General features: G+C 46.4%; 1 protein-coding gene across 1 annotated transcript in view; it reads left to right on the forward strand.

Moving 5' to 3' along the window:
• Positions 1–2,424: 2,424 nt before the first annotated feature.
• ADAMTS17 (ADAM metallopeptidase with thrombospondin type 1 motif 17) overlaps positions 2,425–26,326 on the forward strand; it is a 174,494-nt gene continuing 150,592 nt past the window's right edge. Inside the window, exons 1-3 of the mRNA XM_030498506.1 lie at positions 2,425–2,531; positions 3,160–3,503; positions 12,052–12,217. Coding sequence (XP_030354366.1) covers positions 2,462–2,531; positions 3,160–3,503; positions 12,052–12,217 — 580 coding nt within the window. The 5' untranslated portion in view covers positions 2,425–2,461. The remainder of the gene's footprint in view (positions 2,532–3,159; positions 3,504–12,051; positions 12,218–26,326) is intronic.

Below are 26,326 nucleotides of genomic sequence, written 5' to 3' on the forward strand. Positions count from 1 at the left end.
TCTTTCTCTGTATTGTTATTACTTTTTTGGCAGAGGATTTTGGAAGGTGAGAGAAAGGATCTACTAAAAAGTGAAGCAATTCTAAGCCCCCTCGTCAAACCCTTTTGAGGGAAGAGACAAGGTCCCTTAGCAAATGAAATCGGCTGGTGGTCTGGGCTTAAACGTGACTGCTCAGGGCTGAGGCCAGATTTGGCAGCTCACAAATCAAGTTGCCTCTTGGTTCTCAGGAGTGGAGGATTGCCATGGGTGGGAGAGCTGTGGGGGAGCTGCTGTGCCAGCCAGGGCTCTGGCCTCAGAGGGAGGCACTGAAACTGTTGGTCCAGAACAGGTCAGCAGGGAAACCCAGGCTCTGAGGCTTTGTTTTAACCACATTTAACATAGAGCAAGGCAGTCCCAAAATGAGTTTTCGTCTCAACTGAGTGGGTCCTGGGCCAGTCTTTTTGCTTTGCTAACTCACTGTTTGAGATCAGACGGAGCCTTGAAAGACAGGAAAGCACAGAGCTATTAAATCTCACCTGATCTCATGTTAAGAAAGTGAATGTGAGCCATGGGTCTTGGCTTCACACAGGTTTTGTCTGCTGGGAGCTGATTGCAGGTCCTCAGTTTTGCTCTTGCTGTTGATCGCTGCTTACGTCCTCCAAGTGCCACTGCACCAGAGAGATGAGGATCTTCCCTGAGACCACATCTGGAGGTGGGATGTCTGTGTGTGCTCACGCCTGTGTGGTGCTGCAGAGGCCCTGCACTGGGTCGGTCTTTCCAAGGTGCTCCACCAGCTCCCTGTGTGCCACAGGGTGTCCCTCAGCACCTGGGAAGAGCACAGTCAGTGGGGAGAGGGGCTGGAGGCAGCTCTAAGATTCCAGCTCTCAAGCAGCATCTCTACTTGTCACAGGAGCAGATGTCAAAGAAAACACGGTTCTTGTTGCCTGTCCAGTGCCTGAAAGAAAGAAAATGGTTTTAACCCGCACATCTCTCGTACCAGTCCTTTCCCTAGACTCAAACAGCCCTTTTCTTAGCACTGTGTCCTCGCAGCGATGAGCATCCAGACCTAATTCCCCTTGCTTGTGACTCAGAGCCATTACCACTGTCAGCACAACCCTGGACAATTCTTGTGTAAGTGCTGCACCGAGATCTGCCAGAGTCATTCACACTCTTTTATGGGTCTTCCTTTGAATTCTTCTACAATTTCAGTAACAAAGTTGCAGGTTTTTGCAGAAGTTTAAACGCCGGGACACTGCTCTGCTGGGCCACAGCAATTTAAAGCTGCTAACACGTTGGGTCTTTACTGCTTTCCAGGTCTCGGCCATGCCAGGAGCACAGGATCCCATCCAAAGCCCACCAAACGCAGCGGAAATCCTTCTGCTCTTGGAAATCATCCTTCTGCTTGCAACGGCCCCTGGACCAGGCTGACTTCTCCTGACCCCTAGGCAGCTGAGGACATGCAAGACGTGCCCTAACCATCAGGTGGGAAGGATCGCTTGGGGAAATGGGAATGGGTTGTACCCGGCTGAGGGCCCTCTGCACCCAAGTGGCAAGGGAAAGGGAGTCGGCAGGTAGCTTCCTCCTCTTCTTCCTCTCCCAAAGATCCTTCTTAACTAGCTTGAACAATCTGTCCTCCCTGCTTTAAATTAGCACCCCCTTCCTACCCACCACTGTCAAAATCGATTTTTACATCTCCTGAGCTTTATAGGCAGTTCTTAGCTGTGAGGGTGCTGAGGCGCTGGCACAGGGTGCCCAGAGAAGCTGTGGCTGCCCCGTCCCTGGCAGTGTTCAAGGCCAGGTTGGACACAGGGGCTTGGAGCAACCTGCTCAAGTGGAAGGGTTGGAACTGCATGAGCTTTAAGGTCCCTTCAACCCAAACCATTCTATGCTTTCTTTGTTTCCACCCAGGTGATGATCACTCCTGGGACACGTAAGATCATTGCCAAAACTCTTTGTGCACTGACACATCACCAACCTCATGTCCTGGTGTGCCGAGCCCTGGGATGAATACTGCAGGTAAGGCGGTGGAGAAGGCTGCAGGGAGTGCGGGAAGGGGTGGATTTTCGAAGCCGGCTGCAGCAGCGGTGTCCCGGTGCCGGGAATGCCGAGGCTGTGTGGAAGGAGCGCTCCTGGAGGCCGCAGTTCCAGGCCCAGGTGTCCCGGTCACCGGCCGCTGCCGCCATGGCCACGGCGGGCACAGGGGCAGGAGAGGGCGCCCCCTGCCGGCCGCGCCCGCACACCCACGTGCGCCCCGCCCCTCCGCAGCCCGCCCAGCGCCTTCTCGCTCATAGCCAATAGAAGAGCGAGGGGCGTGTCCCGAGTGGCGCCCCCACCAATGAGAGCGCGGGGCCGCGGGGAGGGGCGTGTCCGGGCGCCCAGCACGCCGGGGCTGTCGGCGGCGCCGGTCACTGCTCCCGAGGGCGGGCAGGGCTCAACCGGGCCGAGCTCCCGCCGCCGCGCCGCTACCCGCCGCTGACGGACCATGTTTGACGGCTGCCTCCTGCCGTTTGTGTTTCCCTGCCTGCTGCTCTGCGGACTGGGCGCCGGCACAGGTAACGCTTCCCTCCCCTGGCTCCCCCCGAGCCGCGCCGGCATCCCCGGCGGCGCTGACAGCCCTGGCCGCGGGCAGCAGCGTGCAGGCATGACGCGGGTCCCCCCGTAGCACCGGGTACCCCCGAGTCCCGGCGTGGCCGCGGTCCCAGTCTGCAGGGTGAATTGCTCCAGGCTTTTGTATTTTCTTTTCCTGTCCTCTCGCTGCTGTTGCTGCTGCCGCCGCTGCTGCTGTAACGTTTCATGTGGAAAGCTGCTGACTGTCCTTGGCTGCGGCTTCGGCTTGCTCTGCTTTTCCCCTTCTCCCTGCAGATTTTTATTGGGTTGGTGAAATGCGATGCTTGTGTCTGAGCTGTGTTTTTTTTTTTAATGATACAAGTAGCTTTAGCATTTGCTTCATTCCTCTCTGCCCTGCACACTTCTGTCCCTAATATATGTGTGTATAGAGAGGGAGAAGGAGAAATAACCCCGTTTCTCCGCTGGCTCCGTGGTCTCTGCAGCCTGTTCGCAGTTTCCAGGGCATGCAGTCGGGGTCCCGCGGGTGGTGCTTGTGGGGTGACGGGGCTCGGAGCCGCCGGGACCGGCCGGCGGGGGTGCGAGCACCTGAGCCTCTCTTCTTCTCGCCTGCAGCTGGCGGAGCGGAGCTGGAAGTGGTGATCCCGGAGCGAGTGGCGCTGGAGAAGATCCACCTGCTGCCGCCCGCCGTGCGAGGGGATCGCAGCGGCCCCCGGCGCCGGCGGGCACTGCCGCGGCAGCGGACGGCGGCCGAGGCCTTGCTGCTCCGCCTGCCCGCCGCCGGCGCCGAGCTCTACCTGCACCTCCGCCGCGACCTGCGCTTCCTCGCCCGGGACTTCGTGGTGGAGCAGCGGCGCGGGGAGGCGCGGCGGCCCCCGGAGGAGCGGCTCTGCTTCTACACGGGACACGTCCTGAACCGCACCGACTCCTTCGCCTCTCTCAGCACCTGCGCCGGGCTGGTACTGCCTCCCCGACCGCGTCCCCTCAGCGCGGGCAGCCCACCCGGCACCCTCCCCGGGAGCTCCTCCTGTCAGCCCCGGACCCCTCCCGGCGGAGGCGGGAAGCGGCCATTGGGCCGTACCCGCACCTCCCCTCAGCGCGGTGCACCCCCTGCCCGCCCCCCGCTGTCCCCTCGCCTCCCCCGGCCATGGCGACCCTGTCCCGCGTCCCCCGCCATGACTGTCCGGTCAGCCCCGGCTCCCCGCCCTCACCTCAGCGCTGTGCACCTCCTCCTCCCCGCTCCTCTTCCGCTGTCCTGCCCGTCCCGTCCCCTCGCCTCCCGGGCCGCGGCCAGCACCGCCGCTGTCCCGCTGTGGGGTTTCTGTCTGCCCCGGCGCTGTGCTGTGGGAGCTGCCCCAGAGTCAGCCATGCCTGAGGGGCTGAGGGCCTCAGCTGCAGCATGTCCGCTGTGCGGCGGGGCCTGGGGGTGCTGTAGGGGAGCGTCCTGGCTGAGGGACCCCTCTCTTATCACTATACCCCTGCCATGAGGGGTGGCTGGGTCCCACTGGGAGGGATTTGGTTGCATGGCCTCGCAGCACGGCCTGGAACACCGGGTTCCTCAGCTCTTCACCTGGTTCTTCCCACCCAGCCAGTGCAGTCAGTGTTGGTGTGTGAGGGAGCTGCAGTGGAGGGATACATAGTACTCTAGTATGGTCGGAGGAAACATCCCTCTTGGGGATGCTTTTCCCACCTCAAGTGCCAGGATTTCTCTACCTGAGAAATCGTTTGTAGCATTTTCAGGTGGCTCTGCAGGGCCTGGGTTCTCCTCTGAGCATCCTGATTAGAAGAGGTGACCTTGCGTGGGACAGCCTTTCTGCTTCTCAGTGGCGAAGGCTTGGACATTTAGGATGATGCCTAGTTGTAATTATTGTTGATAATTTGATTCCTGATTACTTCAGGAAGTCACCAGGGCGTTAGTCATAGATACGGTCCTGGATGTGTGCTTAGCTTCTCGGTACAGACCTGCTGATGGAGATTTAGCCTTAAACTTTGTAGTAAGGAGCACTTTATGTGCTCCACACTTGGGGCTTGGGCCTTCGTTCCTGAACCATATGAGGGCGCTGTGCCTCAGGTTTAAAAGAACCCGAGTGGCTCAGAGATGCTGAGCGTTTGAGTGGCACTGTAAATTGAGCTGTAGACCTCTGAGGGCTTTATAGAGTTTAAAACTGATATCTCCAGTTCGAGCTCTAAATCACTAACAGCTCCACGCTTTTGTCACGAGGCACGTTTTGTTAATCCTGGTCATGAAGTGCTGGGCTTCCAAAGCTACCTACTCCAGCACAGCTGAAAAGCACAAGCAGGCAGAGAAGGAACCTTTTTGAAAAGAGGAATGTAGTTGGAGGCACAGTTATTAACTGCCTGAGATCAGGGGATAGAGGAGGGGGAGTGAAAAAGATTGGCGATATTCCCAGTTGAAGAGTTGGAAAAGAAACAAGACTAGTTAGTCTTTGTTCATTACTCTGCAAATGTGAACTGCAATATTGCGTTATCTGTTTGTATCCTATAAATTCTAAGCAATGACTATACTGACATAATTGAGCCGGATGAACGCGGGATCACAAAATGATCGGTGTCAAAGCTGCTGGTTTGTGGCACCTCTTGGGGACCAAAGCCTGCGCTGCCACGTGTGTTAAGGGGTAGTGTTGGTAAAGCTTTGCTTGCCTTTGCCTGTGGGTCTGGTCCTGGGAGTGCTGAGGGAGGTGTGGGCAGATGCGTGAAGAGAGATGTGTTCCTGCTTGTTGGGATTCTTCTTTCCTATTAGAGGAATCTATTCATGTACTCTTCGTTCAGATAATCACCAGGAATGGGAAAAGGGCTAAAAGCAGGTGTTTGATACATATGAGTGAGTTGAGGTTTGCAACACCCTTGTGAACTGAAAACTAGAGAACAGAAATCTCCAGTTTCTTTAGGATGACCTTAAAGTTAAGGTTATGGAATCATGCAATGGTTTAGGTTGGAAGGGACCTTAAAGCTGATTTAGTTCCAACCCCCTGCCACGGGCAGGGACACCTTCCATTAGAGCAGGTTGCTCCAAGCCCCTGTGTCCAACCTGGCCTTGAACACTTCCAAGATGAACCTTATTGACTTCTGAAATGGTGTCATTAAATTGAACAACATCACCATGGAGATAGACCTTACTCTAGCTAAATGGACCTTTTGGCTCCTAAGTCTATTCTTAAATAGGAAACATATCGAATTTTAGGATGCTTTTAGTGTTTATACAGCCTTTTGCAGTGGCCATACTAAATCAACATACCTATAGTGAAAGCCATGCAGTTTAGTGGTAAGATGTTTTCTGAGATCAGAGGAATTAAGGGTTTGCTTCACATTATCTAGGAAGTCTTGAATCTGCTGTGAGTAGAACTGAGACTGGGCGATTAGAGCTTTTTGCCTCCTAGTCTGGCAATTTGAAGCATTAAGACCATCACTCCAGCAGGATTTGAATTTCCCTTTTGCTTCCTTAAGCCCTGTTTGCAGCAGAAAGAATAAAGCTTTGCCCTCAGCAGCAGCAGAGCTTCACAGCTGGGGACGTGGACAAGACCTGCACGCTGAGCTGGAAGAAAGACCTTGACAGTGGAAGCCTTGCAGCCTGTTTGTCCTGGCATTTGTCTCCTGAGCAGTGCTGGTGCTGTAGTGGGAGGTTCCCTAAAAACTCCAGTGTGGGAGTGTGCATTGGACTGGAACTGGATGGTCAGGACATCTCATTCAGAAGAGCTGGTTGCCAAGAAGCAGAGTAGGTAGTAATGCTGCATGCTGTTCTCCAGCTGGCTCAGACTTTGTTGTAATCATATTCCTCCACCAAGCCATAAATCACACAAGAAGTGATATAAAATGATCAGGGCAAGTGGAGTTCTAATAAAAACAAAATCCCTGACACAGTGGCATAAAAACTGAGCTACGGCCAGGCTCAGCAATTGCTTCCTGGTAATGATATTGCATTCCCAGAGTGGCATCTGTTTTGTTTTGTTCTTTAAACTCTGCTCACAGATGTTGCTGTTAACCAATATGCGGTCTGTTGTAGTTACCTGCTACACCTTGCAATTGCACCGAGAAGGGAGGCCATACTCTTGTAGTTATGTCAGGCCTGGTGTACCTAAGGTCTCATCTGCACAGTTAAAGTACTGCATGTGAGGATACTCCAGTCCCTGTTCCTCTTGACAACCTGGGAATTACAGCGTAGACAAGAGGTACTGTGTTCCTTAAAAGTGCTGCTGCCTTCAGCTTGGCAGGGTTGTATCGTGCCTGGGCAATGCACTTGTGTAAACACTTGGATTCTGACCACACTGCAGGACTCAACTGTCCCTTCCTGTGCTGGGGAGACACAGTCAGGAGTGAAGTTCTACAACTTGTCCGGCCAACACTAGAAGACAACAGGCAATAGAGGAAGTTGCCTCTTCTTTTGGGAAGCTGCTTTGTAAGGCCACAGTGTGTGTTACCTTGATTTGAGTAGTGGAGTGTGGTCTCTGCTTCTAAGTCTGAGCTCAGTTCCTAGCGGACACAGGTTAGGTCTCTCCAGCAAGGAAATTCCAGTTTACTTCATACATCTCAGAACTACTCATCCATTGTTTTCACGTGCAATGTCACAGTTCGGTTTTGAGCATTGCTCTCAGCGTGCTGCCCTTACCTTCTCTAGCAAAGTTTGGCAGAGCATCATTACCTTCTGCAGAGCGTTTTTGACTGTAGAGGAGGCCCTTTCAGCACCACGTATTTGTGCTGTGATTGCAAAAATGCTTTTTCAAAGTCCTAGTAGGGCTTGTCAGTCCTGCAGGCCCATGATATTTCTTGTACCTAAATTTTTGAAGTAGTTTCAGTTTTAAGAGGATCACAGGTTCATGTTAAAATGAGCATTAAGTTTTGACTTAGAAATGAACTTGAAAACTCTGGTGTGCTCAGGAACCATATCTGAAAGCCAAAAATTGCTGGGATTCATTTAGAGGCAGGGCTCTAATTCTAAGTAACTTCTCTTCCATTTTGAAATCTGGAATCTTTGTGTTTGGGTTCAGGACTGCTCTTTGTTGTCTCTAGCTAAAAAGGATTGCCCTTCTCAATTATGGTAAGAGAAGAGGTCGTGGCTCCCTTCTGTTCAGGCTCATACATAGAACTTCCACACCACATTTTTGTCATCTTTGAACTCAGTGAGACTTCCTTGTGCAGACTGAATCAGTGGAAGTGGATGATGCGCATTGCGAGGGCTCATGGAATGAGCACAGTGGGTATGATCTGCTCTCATAACGGACCTCATTTAAATCTGGTTATAAGTTTGCTTGAATTGCATTTGTAAATGATAACTGAAAGCCAAAGCGTGGTAATAAGGACAGGACTAAAAGCCACATGAAGTTTATTAAACTGCATTTGTGTTGGTTTTTGGTCTTCACTTGAGATATTAACTTCCTTTTAACTTTGACGAAATGGTTAAAGTAGGATTTACAGTGTAGCAGTTGAGAAATTGAGGAGGGGATGGAATTTGTCAGATGTTTAAAACTGTTCTCGTTTCAGCATGTTCGTGTGTATGTAACTAATGAACACTCAGGAGCAAAAGAAAAATCTGTTAAAGATTCAGCATTTCACAGATCTCCTTCAAAGATGTTGTGAAAATAAAAAGGGCTGGAAAAACACTGTAACTATTGAAGACTATGAACACATGGGAAGGTCCAGAGCCATGTGCAGAGAACATTGAAGGTTTGGATTCCTGTCCCAAGTGAGCCCTCAAGCTCGTGCAGCTCCACCAGGACAACCAGGGGACGGAATGGTGAAGCCATCAGAGCAGGATGATGTGATTACAAATGTTGTTTGAGTGCCAGCACTAACAGTCCTGTTGTTACTGTTGTCATTTCAGTGATAAGGTGTGAGGACCTTCCTCCTTTCCCTGCTGTCATTTAGCCTGAGAAAAGCGCCAGGGCAAGGAAGATCATGTGTAGAAGAAGAGTGAAGTAGTAGATTAGATAGAGAGCAGATTGCTCGAGTGACCAATGTATGTAGAAAACTCTGGGTAAGAGCAAGTGAGAATATTTTGGTGGTTGGGAGAACAGGGCCTTTTTTTGCTAGTGAGCCATGTTGAGCTGACTTCTAAATGAAGGATATGAAATATCCTTAATATGAAAGATGTAGCTGCTGTTAAGCAGGGTGGTGAGTGGTGCTGTAGTGGGAAGTGTGGATTATTGTTTATTTTAATCAACTTGTCAGTTTAGTTGCCTGCCTTTTGAAGCTGAAATCATTCCAGCCTTTCCTGTTAGCTGAGCAGCGTGATCCTGCCAGCTGTATGGTCTTGTCATACAAAGTGTAAAATCTAGCTTAGAGTCATAACGCAGGTGATGACCTTCTCCACTCCAGTGAGACCCCACCTGGAGTGCTGTGTTCAGCTCTGCGGCCCCCAGCACAAGAGGGACATGGAGCTGTTGGGGGAATCCAGAGGAGGTCACAGAGCTGGAGCACCTCTTCTATGGAGACAGGCTGAGAGAGCTGGGCTTGTTCAGCCTGGAGAAGGTTCTGGTTGCCCAGAGAAGCTGTGGCTGCCCCATCCCTGGCAGTGTTCAAGGCCAGGTTGGACACAGGGGCTTGGAGCAACCTGCTCTAGTGGAAGGTGTCCCTGCCCATGGCAGGGGGTTGGGACTGGATGAGCTTTAAGGTCCCTTCAACCCAAACCATTCTGTGATTCTACAGCCCTCTGTGTTGTTGGTATCCTGGTGACTCCCGTGTCTTGGCTGCTGTGGGATGGTGGTGCTGCTTTCCCAGACTCTGGTCAATGCTGGGGTATAGCGCATTGGCAGGTCGTGTTCATACGGGTTTTCACAGTGAAAGAAGGATGAGAGGGAGTATCCCAGCTTTTGATATCCATCTCCCTGGGCAAACGTGAATTGGCAGATCCGAAGCACTTTATTTAGTTGGAATGATTTCCAGAGATGTGGGGAGAACAGCTCTGACAGTTATGTGGTCTTCTGGTTTACTTGTTTGTCTTCAAAATGCAGCTTTCTGTACCTCATACAGACTAGGGAAGCAAAGCACAGAGTATATGTCTTGTGCTGATGTCTGCTATCTCCTGCTGAGCACAGTATAGTGTCTGGTAGTTGGAGGATTTGAGGGAGGCAACATAAGGAATGCATTTCTTATGAAAAAAAGCAAAATAATGATGAGAATATTCAGGTTACCAGGTCCAGAAGATCTCATCCAGGTTTGAGGGCTCTTCAGAACCCAACTGGCAAATCTAGGGAAAACTTGAACTCCCTAGGAATGCTTTGCAGGCCCAATCGTGCGCATCCTTCCTGCTTGAAACTCTACTTGCCTTGTCAGATTAAACTTGAGACTGCTTCTTAACCTATTCCAGGGTGAAGACACATGGCTCCTTCCCTCTATAGGTTTCACAATTCCAAAGCAAATGTGAAACATAAGTCCTTTCCAATGGTTTAAATTATTTTCACGCTTGATGCCAGAAAGTTGGGATAATGTCGGCTGGTGATGAAACTCACTTCTTCTTACATATTTTTGGCACAAGCAGAAATGGTTGGCAGTCTTTCAGGAGCTCTGGTGTGGCTTTTAGTACCATGGCACCAGATTTACAACCCTTCTTCTAGATAATTAAAACCTATATTAAAAAAGGGGGCTGGGGCTACCTCCCAGCTGGAAGATTGGAACGAGGAGGGGAAGTAATGGAGAGCATCATAAGGAAGGCTGGAAGAGTAAGTCACTGGAGCTTTTGCTGTCTCTGAAACAATTCTGACAAAGCCAAACTTGTAATTTAAATGAAGAGGCAACACTTTTGGAAACTCCAGGGCATGAGTGGGTCTCTTGACAGACCCCCAAAGAGGTGTCTCTTGTCTCTTTATAGACAGTGAATGAATTGCTTCAGCCATGGCAAACAGAGACACTGATCTGTATTATTTTATCTGTTTTTCAAATTGCACTTCCCAAACTAGTGACTCTTTCTGAAAGACACCCTGCTTTCATGAGTGCTGTTCAGTTAGTAGGGCTGTCAAAAGAGGAGAAGTCTCATTTCTGTTAGCAGGAATTCCTCTTGCTGGAAATAGTAGGCCAAAGGGATTTCCTGGGTGTATGTGAGGACCGAATTTGGCAGGGAGGTGTGGAAATGTGCAATATACAGTATGTATGTAATGTATATTATAAATCATATTAGTACAGTCAGCTGTTGAATATATAGTATTTGCATGTACGTGCAGAGCATTTCTTTGGATGGTTGCCTGCCTGGCACAGAACACAGTGTGTGTGTGAGGGGGGAAAGTCTGGTCTCTCTTTATGTGTATAGGGTGGGTGTTATGGGCATGCAACCTAGCAGGACCCCTTTGTAAGCTCCTTTTAGGTGTACCATAAGCAGGATCTGATGCCTTCTGGCAGGCCAAATGAGGCCTTGTGTTGCTAGCAGAGGTTGGATCAGACCTAGAGAGTTCTCTCAGGGGTGTGAATGGCCAAGAGCTGTATTTTGAGACCTTTAATTGCAATACAAATAATCACTGAATTAGTACAATGAAAAGTAGGAAAGAAACCCTCACTGTGTATATTCACTTCCTCCAATGTGTTATAACCTCAGTGTTGATTACTAAACCTGGAGGCTTTGTTAAGTTTTAAGGTCACAACTTTGCTTTCACACTTTTCATGTCAGAAAAGGGGTAGAAAAAACATAAAAGAACGTTAAAAGCTCTGGGTTGAAGAGGAGGGCTCTCCTGAGGCAGAAGCTGCCTTCCAAAGATGTTCCTGCCAGCCCTGGTGCAGGGTCTGGGTTTGGTGCAAGACAGTTTAGTGTTTATGGAGTCTACATTTACTTAGACAGGGTCTTTGCCTTCTTTCTGTTACTTATTCCAGGGATAGTGGAAAATCTCCTAACTGGGAAGGTGCAACAGTCCATTCCTGTCTTGACCTCTGAAAGGTCTCCCTGCAACCCATGGCTTGCAGGGAGAGCAGTTCTTACTGTGTGGCCCCTGTCGTAGTCAAGAAAGAGGTATTTGGTCTCCATACATAAAACATGCGGGTGGTTCTGCAAGTCATTCTTACAACATCACTTCACTTAGTGTTGTCTGCAAGAGTGATACACGCAGGCAGTCTCCTCTTTGCAGGCAATCTCACCTCTTTGATCTTCTGAGATAGTAAATGTCATTTAATAACAATGCAATTCTAGCTGGCAGTTAGAAAAGTCTTTATGAAAGGATTCCTGTTAATAGGATATATTTGTCCTCATGTGAGCTGAGCATCTCATAAGATGTAGGTATTTATGCTTCCAGCTAGAGTGGGGCTCTAGCTGGAGGGAGAGGAGGTAGGGAAAGGAAAGGTGTTGACAAGAACCCCCACCTTTTCTTTGTACATGTACAGTGCTCAATGTTCCCAAGTAGTGCAGGTGAAGTTCTTTAGTCTGTATTATTCGGACTAAACACAATCATAGTCACTTCATTTCCTCACACTGTAAATAAGAATCGCAGTGAAATGGTTTAGGTTCACACTTGGTTGATAGACAAGGTTAGAATACCAAACTAATGGGGTTTTTTTGTTCTCTTTTGACGACAGGTTGGCTATATCCAGCTTGGATCAGAGCACATGCTGATACAACCAGTGAATACATCAGAGACCTCATTTAGTGGGAAAGAACACTTCATCAGGCGCAGACGATCCACCAAGTCAAGCCATCCCATGAAGTCGCACGTTCCTGATGAGCACTGCAAGGTTGTAGCAGGTGAGCTTGAAGGGGCTCAAGAGAACAGCCATGAGTATGCAGTTCTAGTTTTAACTGTTGTTCTGCCGGATATGACTGTATTTTGTAATCCAAGCAGCTGGAGCTAGTGAAAAATGGCAGGTGGTAAGGAAGCCTTCTGCTACTTCAGGCAGGAGTCCCATCACAAATACAAACATTGTTAGGACATATGCTGTAACATTCCATTTGGGAGAAGGTAAAGTTAATGATGGGTTGGAATTAAACTTCTGCTTTAACCATGCAATGTGACCACTGCTCAGGAAGGTATTCACAGTGTTTTTAGCAAAGGCCCGAAGTCTGAAGCTGAAGTCAGCGGTGAGGGGTGCTCTTTCAACTCGCGTCCCTACTTGAGCTGTGCCAGGTAGGCATGGATAGAATGGTGATCCTTGAATTTCAGAATGTGGGAAGAATCACTTCGATACTGTTATATACGTTAATCAGAAGTTTCATCTGTGGTGTCCAGCTCCAACAGGATAAAAAATATTTGGAGAGGGGAAGAGATGCACAGTTTCTCTTGTCAAACAATCTTTCTTTTCCATCTTCTCCCATGTCCTCATTTTTACTTCTGTCTATCAGAGCACATGATCCATCAGAGACTGTATCTGTTTCTGTGAGTGACAACTTTTAAACTGTTTGCTTTAAGGTCTTGTGAGGTAAATGAAACTTCTATTTCCTCCCTCCTCTTGCCTTGTTTTAGAGGGAATGAGCTCATAGAGATTGCAAAGAAACTTTTAAGGTCTTTGGCTTCCCTTGCAGATCTGTGAACTCAGACTTGAGGTCTGGGAGTCCAAAATGTGATTAGCAACTCATATAGATATCCCTTAGCTTAACTTTAATCTAGCTGGATTGGCTATTGAGGAAGCTACAGTGGTGACAGGAGGGATCCTGTGCGAGTTAAGTGCTGGAGTTCTTCAGCAGTTTTTGTCTGCCACCCTGTTATGCTGGCTATGGATACAGTAGCAGCTGAAATGCAGATGTGTCTCTGTGTGTGAAGCTATTCTGGACCAAACAACAACCTCTCATCAATTTCTAGTGCTTTTCTGCCTAACTATTTAGCAAGATGAAGTATATTGTTTCAATGGGTTTCTGTAGTCTAACAAGAGTTGGGAGGTGAACCAGCTTCCTGAGAAACAGCAATGATGTAGATTTTAATCGTGTGTCTGGCAGTTAACATAGACATTCTTTAATGCTCTGGATTCAGTTTCCCGTGTCATGCTGACACACTTTGCCAGTGTTAGGATCCTGGGCCTAAATCCTATGGGTCTTCATGGGTGTATGAGGTGTTTGTGGCATGTTCCAAGTTGTCAGTCTTCAGTTGTGACCCAGCGTGACAATGTTAAGATTGTTTTGTAATTTAAAACCAAAAAAACCCCAAACCAAACCATAAGTGATGACTGAGGATCTGATTTTAAGCCCTGAAGTCCCCATCTGAATGGGAGACTAACAGGAAGGAGATCCAGTTCTTTGGTGATGGTTCTCCTGGCCAATACATTTCTCCTGTCTTTCACCTTCACCCACTCAAAGCACCACAGGTCAGCAGCTTTACTGTATTTTGCACTTAAAGACGGTGTGCCTGTGAGCTGCTGCAAGCCTTGCTTGTGTTCTAATGCTCAGTAGCTGAAACCCTGAAAAGCTACAGCTGCCTCACACCCTTCTCATTTGGGTGGGTTTTTTGTTTGGTGTTAATAATAAAGCAGCTGTTGATAGTATTATTTCCTACCATTTTTCAGAGAAAATGGCCAACTGTTCACTGATCAAATCCTGTCTTCTCACAGTTGTAAAGCCAAACAATCACATTGTCAGCTTGTATAAGCTGGTTTAGTTTTTGTCTTCTTTGAGGCAATTGAATCCTTTGTGGAAACCTGTCTGGGTGGGTTGCATAGAGGGTATTTTTTTATGAACTCTGTGAAATTCCTTTAGGTTACAGTGTGCCTGTATATTCTATTGATTTTATTCCTCTCCTGCCTCATTATCCCGCTAATATTCCAGTTCCCGCCTTCTACTGGAAGGACTGCGTACTTCAGTGCCCCCTCTTTATGCAGGCAGCAGGTCGAGGCATCTAGGCTGGCCTCTACTGGCCTGCTAGTCCATGGGCAAGCCTCAGGAACTAGCACTGGGCTAAGAGCGTGCATGCACATACATGTACACAGTACTACCATGGCTCAGTGTGTCTGAATATGTCTGAGTTCTGAGGCAAAGGGAGATGGACAGTCTGATGTAACATTTATCTAAGGCTTTGGATCTTGTTCTGTGACTGGATGTTTTTCCTACCTGATGCTAGGATTGGATGTGGGGAGAGCATGTGCCTCTCTGACCCTTGTGTGAGACCAGGATAGCTTTAGTCCTTCCCCCAGCAGGTAGATGAGCAAAATCTGGGACTGAGTGATTCCCTGCCCCGGGATCACACAGGAGTTCACAAACCACCTGGGAGCAGAACTCATATCCCTTGGGTGCTGATGTTTTTGCTATGTATAAAGGGAGCCAAGCACCTGACTGCTGCTCTGTGGGGAGTGCTGCTTGCTCTGCAAACAGCTCCTGCTTCAAGTAGCCGTGTCATAAAATAATGAAATTGCTCATGAGCTTTGCCACTTAAAGGCAGACTCCTGAATGTTTTTCATTGTTGCAGGAAAGAAATGGAAGTCCTGGCTCTTAATAGGCTTAGCACATTAATGACCTAATTGACTCCTGTCTGCTTTGGATTAACTTTTGTGCACAAGGAGTTCAGAAACAAAAAAATTAATCCTCTCTGACACACAAAAGGTCCATTCCTAATGAAATTGTGTGGAAATGATGATCTAGGGGCATGCTTCCAGAGTTTCTCCTGGGAAAAGGACTCTTTACTTTGGTACTCACCAGCACCGGCGGAGGGAAGGACTGGTCAGATTTGTAGTAGAGGTTGTTGTTCACTGGCTTGTAATGTGGCTCACCCAGGTTAAAAGTTGGCAGGAATGAATAGAGGTTGTAAAAACATGGGAAATCTTTGCATTCTAGATGTTTTAGATACACATCCTGCATTGTGGAACAACATAGACAGAAACACACATGTCTGTGTAAATATATGAGTATTTTTCAAGGCCACAGAGTTGCCATGCCTGGGGGTCTGCCAGTCCTTTGCTGTTGTTCTTGTATCTTCTGAACAGACAAGCACCACCTCTAAAGAGATTTTCTTCTTAAAATTTTTGTTCTTCAGTGGCACAATCTGGGGTTGTTTGGGAGTCAAAATACAAAATATCAGATGATGAGTTTTTAATGTTAGTTATTGTGTCAGAAAAACGGGGCTAATTTGCTTAATGGCAAATTTCTCTTGGCAGCAATGGTCCTGTGCTATGTGAACGTAACTGATGGTAAAAAAAGATGCATGGTGATGCAGTGACTTGTGTGAGTGTTTGTAGGGGAGGAGGAAAGCACTTTAATAAAGTTCATTTAATAAAATGAACTTAATCATGACGTGCCATGTGTCAGCACTACTGAGGGGATAGAGAGCACAGCTTTCCAAGGGCATTCCTCTTGCCTTCCCCCCAGAAGTGTGGTACTATCCTCAGAGACCCCAGCTGTGGGAGAGGGAAACAGCTCACCCTGGGGCAGGGTAATGTGGCAGCCTGGTTTGATAAGCGCTGGTTAAAACCTCTGGAACAACTCCTTTAGTCTCAGTGGTGTAACATGTCCTGCAGCACTTCACATTATTTTTAGAGCTGCAAGAGAGCTTTGTGGGAGCCAAATTTGTGCTGGAATAATCTGCATAAGAGGATTAATCTGGCTGTAGTCAGGAATGGGAAAGCACTTAGGGTCTTGCATGACTGGATCTTTGAGATGTGAATCTGAGAGTGCCTACTAATGGGTTAAAAAAAATCCCAGGTCTGTGGATTCAGGGCTGATGTTTTAATTCCTTTGTTTAAATTCTGAAGTGCTCCAGCAGCAAAGGACAGATCCCATCACCATGGCCCAGGTGCTATTGTTAGTTATATGATACGTGTGTATGTAGTATTTTTATCACCTGTCATCCAGCAGGAGAAAGAGTTCAAGTCACAATGCACATTTCTGCTCAGGCATGAACATGAGCCCCTGTGAGGCAAACAGAAAACCTATTAAAAGCTTTCCAGGTGCGTATGCTGTGAGGGGGAAGGAAGGAAAGGTTGGGTTTCATTTGCTCTGAAGCACAGTGTCATTAGGAACATGGGAAATAGCTTCACACCACTGATGTGAAACACTTCTTTGGTTCTCATCTTAGACACTGGGCTGCATCTGGGGTGCAAACCTGCTATCACACACTGTTCTGATTTTAAACAAGTTTGATGGCTTTCTTGTCAAAGGTCCTACACTAGTGGTCTTTCTGGAGAGAGAATGTGGAGTCATAGGGAGTTTTTTGTAGGATTTAATAGGTTAAAGTAAGAATTTCTCTGCAGATGAGCCAGGTGGGGAGAGAAAGAGATCTCTTAATGCATCATATGTGATTTCTGCGGTGCCCTCAGGTTTGGTCTAGACCTCCGTGAATAGACTTCTCAATTTATTTGTGTTTTGGCAATATCTGTGATTCCCACCAATCTCTGAGAGCTCACGGCAGAGAGGAAATGGGCAGACCAGGGGAGCTGCACCATCTCCTTTATTAACCCCCTGGAGCTATGAATGGGGGTAGGAACCACCTGAGATAGGGCTTCTTTCATTACCCCGTCTCTCTGTGATCTGGTAATACATACAATAAGCTGTTTCCATGTGACAATATCCACCACACCCTGAGCTGCAGTGAATGGATATAGTTCTGTTAACCATCATGGAACACCAGGAGTTTAACTGATTTGCTGACATCTGGTGACATATTTTGTGTGGTTCCTATGCCATCAATACCTATGGATGGAAAATTCTTTCAGTGTTTCTTGGTGAGAGAAAATATCAGTGTTAAAGACAGGATCAAACCATGTTATGAAAGTGTAGGAATCTCCTCTAACCATGTCATAAAACTTTCTGTTTCGTTGAGGAAAACTAAGTTCTGTTATAACTTTTCCACAGGTCTCCAGTGATGTATTAAAGTCCCCTTACATAGAAGGGATTTGATATAAAATACAGTCCAGGAGCATGAGAGAGAGCAGCTTGTCTTTGGAGGGAAGTTTGTTATTTCATGTTTATGGTACAGGCCTCATAAATTACTTTTAAATGTGGGTTTGCTTGAAACCCTTTTGTCAGTTCAAATGAACCAGTTTTCATTGAATGCAAACGTGCTGCATGGAGAGAAGCATGTAGTGAAAACCCAGGAAGAGCAACATTTTAATTCACAAAATAAAGGGTTGCTTCTCTGTATAGTTACTTCTCAACCTGTTTTAACAATTGATCAAAGCTGGTAATAATTTAAATAAGTGCTAGTACGCAGGTATCAAATGTAGGGAATGCTTTCCCTGAACAGGTATAAATCCTAAACACATGTTACTGCTACATTGCATTTCCCCATCTTTAATCATTGTCTCCTAGCTGTGTTTTCTCTGCAGGTTTGGCTTGGCCTGACATAGCAGTTGTTATGGCCAAAAAACATGTGCACTAAAAATAGAGAGATGTAATGCAACCTATATTACTCCATATTAGGAAGCATCTGTTGAAGAATTAAAGCAAGGATTTCAACAATGGGCTGTGCAGAAGATGTAATGTGATTAAGTGTTTGCAAGCATAGAAGTATTCTCTGTATCAGAAATTCAGCACTTCACCCATGGGAGTGTGTCTCACTTGTGTGGATAAATCCCTTGGTTTTTCCAGGTTCATGGTCTTCCAAACGGGGAGTCTGGGTTTTCCCTGCAAGTGTGTGATTGTTTCCTTATGGCTGATACTCAGCAGCCTTTGGAGCCATTCATTCACAAGTGTCTTTTTCCATCACATGTGGCAAGTGAAGCTTTATTGCTGGTCTGTTCTGGATGAAGCCCTCAGCATGAGGGCAGAATGGATAATGTGGAGCAGGAGGAGTCCAGCTGCTTCTTCCTCTACTGTCAAGGTGCAAAGAGACAAAAAAAGAGGACATGCAAATACATGTAGTATGTGGATGTCTTCCCTTTCCAGAGCAGCTGCACACTGTAGAGCTGTACTGCTCCTTCCCTTGGTTTCTAAGAACTTAGTGCTGGTTTCCTTTGGAACCTGATGAAGTCCAAACTGGCAGGTGGTGATGAGGAAGGTTGTCTAGTGGACACCATCCTTGTCTCGGGGTGTTCACACGTATTCCAGTGGTCATTGTGGCTAGAAAGGCAGGCAGGTGGCTCCAAGGAGACTAAGGTACATTGCTTACCTGTTAGCTGTCTTTGTGTTTTCCATATCATCATAAATCAGGGTTAGAGCCAAGAGGTAGGAATTGGGACTCTGTTGGCCTCAATTCCTAATGTTGTTTCACCTTCAGCAGACCCTTTGGGACTTTATCTATGAAAGTTACAAAGTGTTGGGCACCTGCAAATTTGTGTGGCCAAGATGGGAACACTCTGGGACACGTTTTGCCTCTGTTCAATAGCTCTAAGCTTCCTAAGTCATAAATACCCCAAACTGTGAATCCAAAACTGAAGGCACAGGAAATTAGAGGTGATTTAGATGATAACCTCTAATTCTTAAGCAGTTTCTTTATTTGCAAAGTAGGGCTATTAACTCTGAGCTGGTGATAGTATGAGAGCCTTTGGATCTGAAAGTTGCTCAATAAACTGACAGTTTCTTCCTTAGCTGATCTGTTCCCTGGGTAGTTTGACATACCTGTATACCTTAGGGATTAAAAATAGCTGTTACACTTCTTTTCACTTCACTTTGACCTGCTGAGCCAACACCATTTATGGGAGGTGAACCTCTATTCTTTACTGGCTTCTGCACATCACCAGAAGTAAATTGCTCAGCTTTTAAGGATGTCTATGCCACCTCTCTCAAGGTATAGATATAATGCTGAGGAGGTGGGGAGCCCCTGAGCAATTCCAGCCTCAGCAGAAGTGGTTGGAGTTCAGTTGCCAAAGCCCAGGATGGTTGGTAAGGCTGGCAGTTGTAAAAACATTCTTTGGCAACTGAGCGTGTTAGCTAAAGACTTATTAAAACAAAATAAACCTGGAGGGCAATGATGCCATTTCTCACAATCTAACTGCAGCCAGGTAGTTTGTAGTCTCTAAAGACCTGAGGTGGGTTAGGACTGTGCTTTGTGATTGGTCTCAGATCTCCTGAGCTTAAGTGACCAAAACTGGGGAAGTCCGAGTCCAGAACGTTATGTACATCGCTCCTTATCACTAGGACCTAACTACAGTTTTATTACAGGATCTTCCTCCATTGTCCCAACCTATGGGACCTTTGTGCCTCTCATAAACAAAGGAAATTGATTCAGAGATTTACAACTAGAAACAGAGCAAATCAAACATAGGATGAGAAACTGAGGCAGAGGCTAAGAGGGATTTGGCAGAGCAGGTATTTCTGTTCGCACTTTAATAGTCTTACCATTAAGCCATGCTCACCGTGCATCTTTCTGTACCATTTACCATTACATTCTCTTGTTTGACTGCCTTACACAAGTGAGTCCTTGTTTGTAGCTGATTGGAAAGCATATTGGGAAGGTGTCCTTTTGAAAGGAGATAAATGCACATAGTTCAGGAGGTGGCAATCTTTGAAATCCAGCTGACGAGTTGAATCAGTGAGCATATGGAGATCATAGTGCTTATCCTGTGCTGTCTTACAGGTCTGCCATTAAACACAAAGTCCTGATGTGTTATGTTGACGACCGAGTATGTTTTGCAGAAGAATAAGGTTTTAACTGACGTGTCCAAGCCACAGACTAACTTGGATAGCAAATCCTTGCAATAAAAATCTCTGTGGTGTTTTGAGATGCAGCACAGAGTTCATGACTTGTGTCTCAAGTTCTTGTTTGCTGCTCTGCCAGACAAATAGTCATGAACTTGTGATTTGGTAGGAAAGTGGCCGTGCAGGAAAAAAGAATTGGGAGGTGGATTAAGAAGCAATGGATCATTCTGCTACACAGTGATTTTTTTCTTACTAGTTGATGCATAATTTTGCCTGCCATTCTAGTCAGAAAGAAATTGGAGGTACATAGCCATTTTGTAGGACAAGGCATTAAAAATGAGAGGACAGCTCTCAGTCTGTAATCAGCTGTGATTTGAATGAGCAACCACATTTAATTCCTTCAGGCTACCCGCTGGTATCAGCTAGCTGTGGTAAATCTGGAATTCCAAGCTTCTAATGGAGGTATAAAAGATGAGTGCACAGGGACAATTTTGTGCTGTGTCCTGGCAGAGGTGAAGGGGCTCCATGTTCCCATGGCTGGAAATAGATTGGGGGGTGCCGGCTGTGGCAGCAGCTCCAGTAGTATCCTACTGTATCTCAGTAGGATATCTCAGTTTCCTTCTTCAGTCCTTGCTTGTGTCTGCTCCAAGGTGATGCCACAGGAAAGGTGTCAAGGAGGCAACTGTGTGGAGCAAGGCCCCTGAAGTTGGAATGTGGTTTCTTGCAAGGTAACCAGTGCACAGAGCTTTGGATGTAAAGCCCACAGGAGGCAGTGAGGGGATGTCTCTGGTGGCACGCATGAACCCTTAACTCCCCACTCTGCGTGCTGTGGTGATCTCACAGCTCTGAGCTGTCCTGTGATCTGTGGTTGCTCTTTTAGCTCAGGCTGTGTTAGCACATACTCTTCAGTGGGCTGACTTCAGCAGTGAATGTGTTGTCATCCTGCAAGTCTCGGATCTCTAAAGCCTGTTCAAATTTGTCTCGCTTCTAACCATGAGCAGCTTGATCCCCAGGCCAAGCAAACAACGTTCTGCCTTGCACAGCTTGTGGGCATCCACCGTGGTGATCCCATGCAGCCAGGCTTTTGAAGAAGCTGTTCAATAAATGGTTTGGAAGAAGTTCTGCTGTCAGATCCAAACATGAGGAGTAGATTGATTTGACTGTGGCATATTTCTCTTGACGTGTTTTTAACTTCTCTGTGTTTCAACCCACCACCCCTTGATCTTAATTCAAACTGAAAAGGAAGCCTGCCTCTATTCTGTTTAGGTTTTGCTCTGGTCCTGGGATGTAAATGCTGCTGCTGCCTTCCACTTTGTGTTTCACTTCCTTCCTGGGCTCCACCTTACACCTTGCCTTCGTGATTTCAACTGAAATCAAGTTATTATGTTAGATTTGAAAATTTCTTTGAAGTGAGTACAGTGTCTACATCAAATAGCAATGCCCAAGAGACACAGGTGCAGTATAATAACCTTTTAAACTCTGAATTTGTAGCATTTTGAGAGGTTTTGTATCCTACTACTGGTACTACAGATGCTTTGTGGCATCCTGTCTCTCTGAGAATTCAGCAATTGCCCTTCCTCTGATTGCCATATGATTTTAGGTTAACTACTGAGCATATATCCTAAGAACTGCCTTTCTTTAATTTCTAGGCTTGGTTTGTGTGCAGGATCTCCTTTTTCTTTCTCTGTGTTTTGCTTTGGGGAGATGGTAGTTTTTACTTTGAAGTGAATCTAATAAAACCCACCTCATGTGAGTACCAGGGAGACTTTCTCTAGGAACTCCTGGGGCACAGGGAGAACTCATGTTAGCTGTTCACCCACTTGCATGCTCTCCCCTCCTTTTTATGCTGCTGAAGTAATAGCATAAAGGAAAACAGAGCTGCTCTCTAGGTGAGCTTGTAGAGATATTAGAGGGCTCATGGGTGGAGGGAAGTTAGCAGAGGGCTTCCTGAGGAAGAACTGGGAAGGGTTTTTAAGGCAGCAATAGAAAAGAGCTTCTAGAGAGAAATCTGGCCTTGCAGAAAGGACTCTGCAATTTTACTTTTATTTGTGGCTTTTGTTGAGCTGCATCCAGAAGCTTTCAGTAGGTTTAACTAGAATGAGGTAGCTAAAATTACAAAGGGAAAGATTGGGGAGGGGGGGGAACGACCGTGGAAGGCTATATGAGGAGAGGTTGCTTTTCAGATGAGTCTGGGAAATACAGTTGGAAGGGAGGTAGGTAGGAGGAGCAGGAAGGGACTCTGCAGTTACAGCAAGAATGTGCCAAAACCCAGACAGTGCTAGACAGGGCTTTTGGTGTGTAATAGGAAAAGGTCATTTGGGGCGGTTGCTTTGGAATTGTGCATCTGTTGGGTTGCCATAAAAAGCACTGAACATAAGGAGTTTTCTACTGAGGCTTCAGCAGAGCTCTGCTGTGCTGCTGATTGCAGTAGGGACTGTGGGGTTTTTGCCATTCTGAGGAAGATTTCAAAGTCAGCAGAACATGATATGATCATGTTGCTTTGCAGGTGACTAGCAAAGGAAAGGTAAGACCCTGTCAATAAAAGCCAGTTAAAGAGCTTGTGCAATGTTACATCCATTTTATACTGAGGATCTGGGAGTGCATCACCCTTCTCCCATCACCTACAGTCCTGAATTTTGTGGAATTTTTGGCCAGCTAGACTGTGTAACACTGTCAAAGTGACTGGCAAAAGAGTAACGTCCCTTGTGCCTAGTCACCCGCAGCATATACGTGCTGTGCTGTAGATTGACTGTTTCAGCTCATATTTCACATGAAAATTCTCTGACCTCTTCTGCGGGGAACACCTGACTCCTAAAATAGTGTGCAGTTTGGTTATGTATGCTCCCCGCAATGTAAACTCCTCTGACAGGCTCCTGCCCATGTTTTATGGCCTCTTATGCCTTCACACTAACACTTAACATCTGCACCACAAAATTTGTAACATCAGTTTGTTCGAATAAAGAATCCACCAAGCATTTAATCCTTGTTTTAATGGCTGATGTTTATTTTAGTTTGGGGTTTCATGTACTCATGGAGGGATTCTCTGCCCATAGTCCATAAATCATGCAGAGCAGGAATGAGACTTCTCTGTGCTGGCTTGTTTCCGAAGTGAGGCTCCAGAGATGGGGGGATTTTTGGTACCTCCATAAAGTTGACTCATCTCAGGTATGAGTTGCAGATGCGTTTAATGAGGATTTACTCTTGGGTTTGGATCTTTCTCCTCCTCACCAAATGTCTGCAATCCGGGATGTGTGTATCTCTCTTGTTCTGTTTGTGATGGTTCATCCATGCAAGTGATAGTTGTGTTTTCTCCATGTTCTTGATTGTGCTGGAAAATCATTTGCATGTGTGGAAGGCAGGAAGATGCAAATAGAGACCACTCTGAAAGTAGCCCTCTGCAAGGACAAAAAGGACAGAAAGAATAAAGAAAAGTTATGCTATAGAGGAGCTAAAAACTGACATCGGAAAGAAAAAGGGATGCACACTCACTTCTCTGTTCAAGTAGTTTGTGTTGTGCTGCCATACCTCTTCTGTAGTGTATCATCAGTGACCACCTGAGCTCTTTGTAGGCTCCCTTGAGTCCATTACATGTTGCCTGTTTTAAGTGCTCAGTTAGCTTACACTTGGCCAATGTGAGGGAGAGGATAAGAGTAAGAGCCCAGATTCTCTAGGTTAGGTCACTTTGGCTGTGTTTCTAGGCAAGTTGTGGGGTGGTAGTTTTCCACACACAACCTTTAATCCCTACAACCCAGTGGCAAGCAGCCAACCCAGAGCTTCAAGTAAAACTCCTGGAGGAATGGGGGCCAGAGGCTTTGTGTGAACCAAGACTACCCAGCAATATGCCAGGAGTCCCTTTAGGCTGCTGCTCTCCAGAAATCACACCTTCCAGAGCTCTGTACAGCTGCCTTCTGCAAAGAGGGGCTGAATGGAATCGGCAAAGCCTTGCCAGTTCCTTCATCTGCCTCTGGAGGAGGGACCATACTGGGCAATCCCTATGGCATGACCTCTTCTCCTCAGAGTGCAAGCTATGGTCTAGCATAGTGGTTTCCTCTGGCACAAGTGGCTTCTTTTCCACCAAAAATGAGATTTTTGAAGTGAAACCCCAGAGTACTCTGAGTTTATTTTCTTCCTCTTAAGCCTTTTTACACAGCTCATTCCGTAAGAACAACTCCTCTATAGGTAGGAGATTTACACCAGTTGAAAAGTTTTAATTTAGTAGGGAATTACCAAAAGAAGAATTTGATGGGGAAGCGCTATTACTTCCAGGAAGGTTCTGATCACTAGCAGCAAGACCCAAAAGGTCAATGTTCTTACTGGAAAAATTTGCCTTCTCTTCCTTTCTCTCTGCCTTCTCCCCTTGTATTTAAATGGTAACCTTGAAAGTACTGCAGCTAAAGCTGCATGGGATGGAAGGAATGGGTGGATGAATGGAATGAAAGGGATAAACAAAGAAACATGGGAGCTTCTTCACAGAAGTTTGGTGAAATCATCTCCATTTCATAGCTGGCAAATGGAAGGTGCATTCATCTTTCCTTCTTTCTGGTATAGTCACTCCATTGTATTTCATTGCCTTTGGAAAGCACTTGGAAACAGAGATCCCCTGCTCTGTGGAACTTTGTCATGATTGTGCACTTTTGGGTAGCTGTCCTGCAGTCCGTATAAACAAGCCTTGAAACTTGCTTATTGTCATCTTTGCTGCTGGCATGTAGCTTCTGTTATTTATGGGCACCCCAAGTTTTCATTTCTTTTTTGCTTGTCCATGGGCCCCTGTCTTTTTTTAGACCCAGGGGGGATATTTCCAAACTCCTTTAAAAAAGATTCAAATCAAATTTCATGTTTAAAATATGTACCAAGTGTTGACAGTTGATGCCTTGGGCAGAAAAGCATGTGCAGAGCTATGCTGGATGGCTGCTAGACAGCTTGGAACAGGGATATGGGATGGACATGTGCAAATCTGCATATTGACAAGACACAAAACATATGAATGAGCAGGAAGCAGGGAGTCTATTTCAGGTGGGCTTTGCAGGGCTTAAAGCTGATGGAGTTCATCACAATGAATACAAGAGGGTCAGTCAGGGAGAGCTGATGATCTGAGTGCATTTACCAGCCTGGGAAAGAAGGGAAATTCAAGCTGAATTGTGTAAGGTAAACAGGCTGTGGAAAAACAGGATCCATGAATGCTAATTCAGATCTGCCTGCTCAGAATGGTGCTTTGCTAAGAGAGGGTCTCAAGTTAAATCTACAGAAAATGAAAAAGTAATTCTTTCCTCTGGGAAATGAGCAGCATGTGTAGTGTGACAGAAGAGGTTTCTGTCTGATCATCCGTTATGGTCTATCCCTTGTCATTTTTGCATTGAATGTTGTGTTTATGCTGGCTCAGGACCTGTTGTGTGTTCTGCTCCCTTTTCCATTGGAAGAAACCAGCATTAATACCAATATCAGTATCTTATCCATGGAATATTGCAGGCTGAGCAGTAAGCAGATGTAATTTCAGTGAATCTTGGCAGTTTGTTTCTTATTGCAAAATAAACTTGTTTTAATGACTTCATTTGCTTTTCTTTCATTTTACAATTGAAAACATGAACACATTTTGTGTGACTGCAGTGAAGCGAGTAGATTCAATTTCAGATCTGAACTTAGTTTCTCCTTTGTTCATGCCTCAGCTGCTTTGTACATCTGCCTTTGAGCTGTGAAACACATTTCACCTTTCAATTTAGAAGAGGACATATGACTAATACCTTAGTCCCTTAGCATGGAGGAAAGGAGTTTTAACTTCTGTGTTTCATTTTTGTGTTAATGCTACTGCTTCACTTTCAAGTCTTTAGGATAGGTCTATTTCACAGGTTCTTGTAACTTCAGTTCATTAAGGTCTAGGGAGTCCCTGCTTTTGGTGCACATTCCAAAATACAGACGCGTGTGAGCTCTGCATGTAGGTGGCCAGTGACTGCAGCTGCTGGTGCTGGTGCTCATGCCAACAGCAATAAATCAGCAAAGAAAGCCTGAGAAGGTCTTATCTAGCCTGACCTTCTGCACTTCTGGGTTCCATCCAGAGACTTCTACAGTTGGCCAATGATACATGTTCCAAAACAATCTTGACTTAATTTAAAATTTTTGAGGCTCTGTTGTGTTCTGTTACATTGCTCTGGTAATGCTGGTAGCAAGTAAAAATGCGACTGATGGAAATAGTGACTCCAGGAATATCTTACAACTTCCCTGACTAGGGAGAACCTGCAGAGTCTAGAGTGTACATTGCATCCCAAAGCACACTCTCCTATCCTAAGGTTTTCTTCAACAGATTTTTCCTGAATTAGCATTTGTTCCATTATAGTGGAATGATGCTACTTTCACAGGCAAGATGCCCAA

The sequence above is a fragment of the Strigops habroptila genome, chromosome 9 (assembly GCF_004027225.2).
Source record: "Strigops habroptila isolate Jane chromosome 9, bStrHab1.2.pri, whole genome shotgun sequence".
NCBI classification, from domain to species: Eukaryota; Metazoa; Chordata; class Aves; order Psittaciformes; family Psittacidae; genus Strigops; species Strigops habroptila.